At 32.7% G+C, this 9,847-nt stretch overlaps 1 protein-coding gene across 2 annotated transcripts in view; it reads right to left on the bottom strand.

Moving 5' to 3' along the window:
* Positions 1-5,796, bottom strand: part of LOC150104071 (F-box only protein 3-like) — a 345,412-nt gene extending 339,616 nt beyond the window's left edge. The window contains exon 1 of one of the 2 annotated variants that reach the window (XM_090396738.1): positions 5,417-5,796. In XM_090396738.1, the coding sequence (XP_090252864.1) occupies positions 5,417-5,529 (113 nt within the window). In that variant the 5' untranslated portion in view covers positions 5,530-5,796. The remainder of the gene's footprint in view (positions 1-5,416) is intronic. The other variant, XM_090396742.1, reaches the window with a different exon arrangement.
* Between the last annotated feature and the right edge of the window lie 4,051 nt (positions 5,797-9,847).

Raw genomic sequence — 9,847 nt, forward strand, 5'->3', positions numbered from 1 at the left:
GTAAGAAAAGATGTGATAACATATCCTTTGTTGATGGTAGGAAGAAAGATGGTCTCCAAGCTGGTTTAATGGTCTATCTCCCGGACAATGTTCATATAATGTTGGATGAAACATATTGGAGATTTTGAATAGATTCTATATAACTTTTGTTACATGTGTAAGCTGTGAAAGTTATTTAAATGTCTAGTGCACATGTTCAATTAAAGCCATTATTTACACAACTATCTAACTGCTACCTGATTAATCCACCTTACCTCAGGCATATGAGCCTCTGTAGCTCAGGCATTATAGACGAAGCCTTTAGGTTGGAAAGAGCTGGATTTGATTCTGTCAGTGACATGAGGAACTTTATCTGGTCTCAATCACCCAGAAACTAGGGTTTTTAATCCCCCAGAACAAGCAAACCAGCTCCATGCATCTACACACATAAGACACACCAAAAGGCATAGGACTAACCACCTTATCCTCAAGATGGTTATGGTTGCAAGAATTAAAAACCTCAATACCATAAAAGGTAGAAGAAGAGAATTAAGAAAGAAAGAACCTTAGGCATACAATTTAATATTGTTTCCTGTAGATACTCCTTAACTATCTCCATTGCACTACTAACATCCTCCTCTTGCAAGATTTTATGACATGGCATAGCTTCAAGCTTCCTCCTAAGCTTGTCATGATCACCTGCATGAAGTTCCACATATCCCTCTTCTTGAAAGAATATCCCAAATCAAGAAGATTACATGTATGATCACTTTCTCCAATCGGAGACAATGTAGTAACCTTGGTTATGGACATCTCTTCTGATCCTATGACCAAGTCCAATAGTCTTTCACTCCAAGTTCCCTCCATCATATGCAACCTCAAATAATTATCTCTCAGTAAGTGTATAAATTTCATTTCCTTCCTGCCATGTAATCTTTCTTCCTTCCAATCTATATCTCCATTGTTAAAGTGCCCATAATAATCACTTGACTTGCACTCATTGCACTAATTTGACACATGACTTTCAGATCATTCTGAACCCCTGGCCTATAGTAGCAAACAACCATATATTTTGTCCTATTGGTCTTTATCTCACACCAAACTGCTTTAAATGAACAGCCACCCTCCCACCTATTTTGTATTTTTTTGGCTGCAGTCATCTGATATCATCAGCAGTAATAACCCCCCACCACCACCACCTTATCTTTTCTCTGTTTTCCCTAAAAATGTTAAACCCTTCACTTTCATTGTAACTACATCTGCTGTTTGCCAGTCACACTAATGTCTATAACTTTCATGAGGTTGCACTAACCAATGCAAAAAACTCCTGCCCCTTGTTACTGATACTTATGGCATTAATGAAAGTGAATATGCAAGAATTCAAAAAGTGAGCCTGACAAATATGTATCCTATTGGTTTTTCAGGGGAAACAAGTTAGTTGGTATAATTTGATTTCATTGAATCATTTTAAAATGTCAAAAGTTAAAGAAAATTTTTATAGACTATAACTTCCATTGATATTTTGCTTAACATTTACAGTGTCTGAAGCATATCTGACTTGTCCAGCAATAATCTGACAGCATAGCTAGCTTCCATTTCCCATGGGACTAGTCTTCATTACTTGATATGTTTTTAAGAATCATTTGCCATACTTGTCAGTGCTTGCACAGAATGAAATTTTGCAGCCATCCAAATGAAGAATAAACCAAATTTCATATCTAAATTTTCTCCCCTATTTTATCATTTCTAGCAGAACATCAACCAACAGCATATGATTATAAGCCTGCAATCTTACTTTTTAAATAAATGTAATTAATATTTACTACATCACAAAATAAATGTACACACTTTCAACTACATGTCCCTTGTTACTGACAACTTGATTGCAACTTTGTACATATGAACTGGGGTAAATATTGGAGTTGCTAGTTTTCTGAAAAGAGATGGAATCAGTTTTATCAGAAAACCTAAATGTGTTTAGGTTCCCAGCAGACCTAAATGCATTAATTATGTCTTTGCTAGGAACAATATATTACAATGAACAAGGTAGTGAAAATAATGAATTTAATTGCCAGCCTGGTTGGCCGAGTGGTTAGCGTATCCGCTCTCCAGTCAAAAGGCTATGGGTTCGAATCCCGCCATGTGCATGGATGTCTGTGAAAGTACTTGTGGTGGTAGGTGGCAGTAGATGGTGTTGGTGTTAGATGATGAAGGTTGGCAGAGTAGTGAGACGAAGAGTTGTAGAGTAGATGCCCTCCCTTGATGAGTCTTTGGACTCCCTGGGGGTGTGTATAAAGGGCAGAAACCCAAGCTCTTATACATAGAAAATTCAAATGATTTTTAGATGAACTTGATGCTGGATATGGTAACTTGCTTCTGCACAATTGAATCCTGATTTAGTGCCAGAAAATAATTAATGAAATTTTTCAGACTTTGGAAAGAAATTTTTATTGGAAGAAATAAAATGTGATCTTGATCTAACTAAAAGTTTCAGTGATGTTGCTTTCCTTAGCTCAATTGCTTTTCCTAAGTATTCCTCTGCAAGGGAAAGAACAAAATATATATAACTTTTACAGTCATAGAGCTGGGTTTTGCAGCAAGCTCCCACTGTTAAAATTAAATCTAGTTAGTAAGAAACAGTGAATCACTTTAAATCCTACATAGAGTTTTTTTTTATTATTTTTTATGATTAGACAATATTTAGTAAAACTAACTTGACACTTTTATTAAGAATTTTAATGACAGGTATAAATAATTTAATGAACTCAAACCAAGCATACATCTGTTCAGCAAGTAACTGAATGTTTACAATGAAAGTCCAAACCATATTTATCAAATGAAATTATATGAACATCAAGCAGATGAATTTATTAGAGCTCAATAGAGAATGGAACAGAATTGTTTAAAAACTTTTTTTCCTACTGAGAAATACCCAAACATAAGAGATTTGGGATTAAAAATTATTTACGATATTTGGGAGGACTTACATATGTGAGATGCCATTTTCTGACATGCAATATCTCAAGTCAATACAGAGGAACAGTATGAATGACTAGTCTTGAATAATTACTTCAATTTTCAATGGCAAGTATCAACATGTGGTTTAATCATCCACTGTGCTCTCGTTAAGTTTTTTTTTTTAATTTTAAATTTCAACTGTTCTAATAAAAACAGTTAATTGTTTATATTATAACAACTTAATTCTCAGGTCTAATTAAAAAAAGATTAAAGGTTTAATAAATTAAGCAGGCCATCTTTATATTTACGTCATCTTATATGTATTTATAAAAAAAAATTTTAAAAACATCTAATTCTTTTAAAACCCTTGGCCCATGGCTCTATAGATGCTGGATAGCATTGGGTTAGATAACGGATTAGGAAGGAGAGACGTGTCTGATAGGTATTAGCAAATTGCAGTGGAGGAGCAGTTCCACAGGAAAGGAAAGTGACCAGTGATGTCTGTATGGCGAATGGAATCACCAGTTTGAAACTGCAAAATGTAGTTTAAAATTTTGAATGCAATAGAGTATACAACTGGTGAAGATATTTTGTAGGATGTAAAGAATAAGTAATCTAGGGGTGATATTGGAGAAGGATCTGAAATTTCAGGGATGCTGCAAAAACTGTGAGAACATTACAATGGATTATGCAATGACATTGAGGATACTGACATACAAAAGCAAGGTTATGATTTCCTACTATAAAGCCAAAATTAAGCTGCATATGGTGGATTACTATGTGCAGATTTGGTCAATTGGTTTTCAAGAAGATGGTATATTAGAAAGGATCTAGAAACAACTGAATATTTTTTCCCAGTCTCTTGAAAGCTGGACGTGAAGAAAGAGACTGATGAATATGCTCAATATGCTAACCACTTAGACAATGATGAAAGCACCTAATAGTTTTTTTTTTGGGGGGGGGGAGATAAACTTAGAAAAAAACTGTAACAAGCATTTTTAAGATTTGAAGCAAATTATTCTGGACATTAGGGTTTCTTGGTGATGAGGTGAGAAGGAGGTGGAGAGGATCCAGAGGGAGTGACCACGATGGTAGCAGGTCTATGGAATGAACCTCACGAGAACAGGTTGAAGATTTGTGGGTTACAAAAACTGGTTGATAGACAGAAAAGGAGTGATATGATTGAGACATACAAATTACTGAGGAATTTTTACAAGATTAATTCAGAAGAAATTTTTCAGAACAGGTGTGCTGGTGGGAGAACTAGGGGTCATCCATTGAAACTTAGAAAGAGTGTAGTTAGCAAGAATGTTAAAACTAGGTTTTTTGCTTGGAGAGTAATGAATGAGTGGAATAGGTTGCCAGAGTCTGTTGTGGGTGACATGACTGTGAATGAGTTCAAAGCAAAGTATGATAGATACTGCACAGATGTTGGAGAGATCTTGACATGATGTTTTGGACCTCCCTTGAGAAGTTCAGGATAGTGACCCTTCCCATAATCCATAGCAATATACACATCTGAAAGGAAGAATACTTTGCATTATGAACAACTGATGTGAAGTCAATGACCTCTATATACAAGTAGCCCAGTCATGAAGATACTTCACTTGTGATATTTGTTTGCTTGCAGTTGAGTAAAGGACTGGACAAGAATATAATTTCTTGTCCAGTCCTTTACTCAAGTATAATTTACTTTTGGTTGCACCATATGCAACCAAAAGGCATCATTTATATCAAGTGTTGACTTATTTTTTGAATGGTGATATTATTTTATTTCAATATTATGCATCATGTTTTTTTTTTTAATTAAAATATTTTGCACATAATAGTTCACTGCCACAATTCCTTTCTGGTATTTTTTTATTAAACTTTTCATAAGGATTTGCGAGGGAAAAAAAAATCATGCTGGGTTCTGCAGCCTCAAAAACTTTAAGAAACATATATATCACTGCACTACAAAAGCTCCACATTACTGTAACATAACCTTTTATTTTACTCTGTGAAGTAAAAACGATATGAAAAATAAACATGAGGGAAATAAATGCATTTAATTTCAGTAATCTATTATATATATTACATGATAAATGTATGACTGAAAAATGGGGGATAACTTATACCTCCTGTGGAGAAGCAATGCTAGCGGTGAAAAAAATAATAGGAGATCCACATGAAACTATAGTGCGTATCAAAAAAAAAAAAATGAAGGTTCGTATACTAAGCATTTTTTTTAATAAATTATACTGTATGGATGGATTATCGGCATCAAGTTTGAAATTTTCAGGACACCGTTCAAATTTACAACGTACGTTTTTAGGTGGGCAAATCGTCAGTAGTGGATCTACTCCATTTTTAGAAGTACACATCTAAAAAACTCGCAACATGGATCATTTTGTTTCTAATATATGACTTACAAGTCAAACATTTTGCATGATTCCTACAACATATTATGCACAATCCAATAAAAATTCAAAACACGCACCTAACAAGTTCTTTAAAATCCACATGAAAAAATATGTTCAGCAGCAGCTCAGTAGGTAAATCTTCCATCATATGGCTGCTTTTTGCACTCAAGGAACAAAAATCAACAGACATATTTTAAAAATCAGTTCGTGATACGAACCATACATACTACACATTGAAAGGCTATTTAATAATTATAAGCCTTCAGTTCTGTATGAAACGAAGTGCATAACACCTAAAAAAAAATAGTAATATTAACAATATAATTTATAACAGAATAAGTTAAGCAATAAGGGACATTCTCAGCAGGTAATATATTTTATAATATAACAACAATCCATTCAATTCTCGGGAAGCAATATACTTCACACGTGAGAGAAAGATGCACATTAGCATGTTCCTATAGTAATAGCAGCGCCACAACTGTAACTCAAGATGACATATACTAACATTCCTATAGTATCCAAATATTACAAGTTGTAGCGCTGCAACGACCTATAATTTAGTTAATATGTACTTGACAAAATAGTATGTGTTTGTTGGTAGCAAGCTATTTTATTTCATAGTAGTCTGAAAAAATACTATTTCCAAGTGGAAAACATTCGATAGTAAAAACCTTTTAGTTCTTATAAAAATCAAATAAAGAAAATTTAATGTGAGTTAGCCGATCTCATACAGATGTAGATTTTTACTCCTGGGTATTCGGTTTTTCATCCCGCGTACAGACAAATCGGCCTGCGGAACACACGCAATATACAGACAAAAAATACTGTTGTTGCTGATGATGGGAGGTAGATGTCGTTGATGGTAGTAGGTCGTAGTAGGAGAATTAAGTAGTAGTACTAGTGGATAGAGTAAGATTTACAGTATTTAGCGAAGTAGAGTGCCTTCCCTTCCCGCGATGAGTATTTGGACTCATCGCGATGAGTATTTGGACTCCTTAGGGGTGTCACGTAATAATAATAATAATAATAATAATAATAATAATAATAATAAAATCTAGTGACATTTTTAAAGAATGAGTTTGAAAAAGGCGAAAGGACACCAACCTGAAATTGTAACATCTGTTGGTATGGAAAATACTTATTAGGATATACATTATTCCTGTAAGTGTTATGTAATAATAATAATAATCAAAAAAATTACATGAGTGTAGGATACATTTTGTTACATGTTATTAAAATAATTATGATTAAGACAATGTAATACAATAATTAATGTTAAAATTAATACTACATGTTAGTAGTAATAATAATAAAAAAAAATTTACAGTCACAGTTTTTACATTAAAACAGTTAAACAGCCATTTTTGCATTTTGTCATTTATATTTTAATTTTACAATTTATTTTTATTCACAATTCACATTAACATTATAATAATAATAATAATAATAATAATAATAATAATAATAATGCTCTCAGGGTAACCCCTAGAGAGCGCGGCCCCTGGGTGGCGGATAGGGGAGCCCACCATGTGTGTGTGTACATGCGCGTGCGTGTGTGTGTATATATACTGTATATATGGTGGGGTGGTCCGAATATACTGAATAAGGACTCGTGGACCAACAAGGCCATAAGGGGCAATCATCTTGATTGTAAGGGAAGCGGCACTCCCATGGACCCCTAGCTGAATCTATCCTCTCCTTCTTCTACTTTGAGGAAGACCCACTTACTTTAATCTTTCCTATAAGGCCTTATCAGCCAACTCTTCTTACTTTATGACCCTTGTGCTATTAGAGTACTCGAGGGCCATGGGGTCTTTTCATTTCTGGCCTTACAACTATGTCCTCTCTATAAACCTTACTATATTTCTTTTATAATCTACCCTTTCCCCTTCAATACACCCTATTCCTCCTATGGGTTTAAATTCGGAAGAAGGCGAGTTCAGAAGCCTTAAGGTAGCAGCCCTACCACTGAACTATTCCATCGTCAGGCTAGTCCCCTGACATGGAGAACATAACCATACTTGTAAGCTGACAGAAAAAGATAATCGGATTGAATCTATGGGAAACGACCCTGGAATGGAAAAGGGAAAACGAAAATGGAAACGACAAAATATAATACACATAGCAAACTGGAATGTAAGAGGAATAGCATATAAAGAAATAGAATTAGACCAGTTATTAAATGAAAGAAATTTTAAAATAGCAGTAATCACTGAAACAAAAAAGAAATTAAAAAGAACTATGAGAACTGAAAATTTTAATGTGATATATAGTGAAGTCAACAGAGTCGACTTCACTATATATCACATTAAAGTGGAGTCGACAGAGACCAAAGAGCACAAGCAGGAGTCATGATTTGGATTCATAATTCCCTTTCAAAACAGTTAAAACATTATAAATTATGGAATGAAAGAATAATAGAAGCTAGGATAAAAATAGATTGAGGCTATTTAACAATAATTGGTTTATATGCCCCAGAAGAAGGAAGAGAACAGGATAATATTGATTTTTATAATCAGCTACAAAACATATATAATAAAATAAATAAAAATGATTACATAATTTTAGCAGGAGACTTAAATGCAAGAATTGGAAACACGAAAATTAATAATAATATAGGAATACATGGAGAACACACTCTAAACAGAAATGGTAAAAAATTGATTGACTTTGTAGTTTATAATAACCTAAAAATAATGAATTCCTTCTATAAACATAAAGACATACATAAATATACTTGGGCAGCAAGAGGATGGAAATCAATATTAGATTACTTCATATTAAATGAAAAGACATCAAAATTTTCACTAGATGTTAGAGTTCACAGAGGATATGAAATAAGCAGTGACCACTTCCATGTTAAAATAAAATTAAGATTACCACCTAAATGGCTACAAGTAACAAGAACAGAAAGAAAAATTGAAACATTTGTTTATAAAACTAGACTATTGAATGACACAAATGTACAATGGCTATATGAACAAAGAATTAACCAGTATCTAGATAAAATAAAACAAAATGAAGAAATAGACATAGAATGGCCTAATATAAAAACGATACTAAATGCAGCAGCAAATGAAAGCTTAGGAAAGACCAAAAAATTCAATAAAAGAAAAAAAAACTGAAGATCTGGGATGATACAATCAAAGAAATAATCAAAAAGAAAAAAGAAGCCTATCACAAATGGTTAAGCAGTAAAAGATTAGAAGATGAAATAGAATATAAAAGAATAAGAGCCATAGCTAAAAGAGAAGTCAGAAAAAGACATAGAGAATCATGGAATAAATTTGTTTCTAATTTAGAACATGATTTATATAAAATAAGACCCAATGTATATAAGATTCTGAAACACCTAAATGCAGATACCAAAGAAAACATAAAATTAAACACTGAATTGAAATTAGAAGAATTTCTAAATTACTACACAGAACTGTGGACAGACAAATATTTTAAAAAAGACAACTGGCAAACAATTAACGAAAATGAAAAGGAAATAACTGAAGAAGAATTAGAAACCAGCCTGAAAGAAACAAAAAACGGAAAATCACCTGGAGAAGATAAGCTAGGTTCAGAACTATATAAATACGCAGGAACAAGATTCAAAGAAAGTCTCTTATTATTTTTAAATAAAATTTACTCAAGTGGTATCCCCCCAATAGAATGGAAAAAAGCAATTGTGATTCCTATCTTTAAGAAAGGTAATACAGATGACCCTAAAAACTATAGAGGTATCAGTATACTAAATTCATGTTACAAAATATATAGCAGAATCTTAAATCACAAACTAATGAAATATTCTGAAAACTTTATTCTAGAGGTACAAAATGGATTTAGAAAAGGACGATCATGTATAGACCCAGCCTTCTGCCTAAAATTAATAATAGAGAAAAGAAGAGAATATAATTTAGAAACACATATTGCATTTATTGACTTTGAAAAAGCATTTGACAAAGTTAAAAGAAACATATTATTTAACATATTAAAAGAAAGACAAATACCAAATAATATCCTAAAAGCTGTCACAAGTATATATGAAAATAATCAAATACAAATAAGATTAAATCATGAGCTATCATATACAAGAGAGATAAACCAAGGGGTCCGACAGGGATGTTCCCCTCTCAGCAACTCTTTTTTAATATCTTCTTAAATGAAATAATAATAAAATGGAGTAAAAATTTACATCAAGGAATTAAACTTTCACCTACAGTTAACTTAAACACTCTCCTCTTTCCAGACGACCAAATAATAATTACAAATTCTGAAGATAACTTACAGAAAGCTGTTTTAAATCTAAATGAGATATCCAAAGATTATGGTATGATAATATCAACGGAAAAATCAAAAACTATGGCCTTTAAAGGACAAGATCCAGCAAGAACTAAAATAGTATTAGATAACAAGATCTTAGAACAGGTGAATTCATTTAACTACCTAGGATGTATGATCACTTATGAAAATGAAAAAGATATAAACATAAAAATTGCAAAATATTTAAAAATAAC

The sequence above is a fragment of the Typopeltis vanoorti genome, chromosome 8, assembly GCF_054136105.1.
Source record: "Typopeltis vanoorti isolate ZY-2024b chromosome 8, IOZ_Tvanoo_1.0, whole genome shotgun sequence".
NCBI lineage: Eukaryota > Metazoa > Arthropoda > Arachnida > Uropygi > Thelyphonidae > Typopeltis > Typopeltis vanoorti.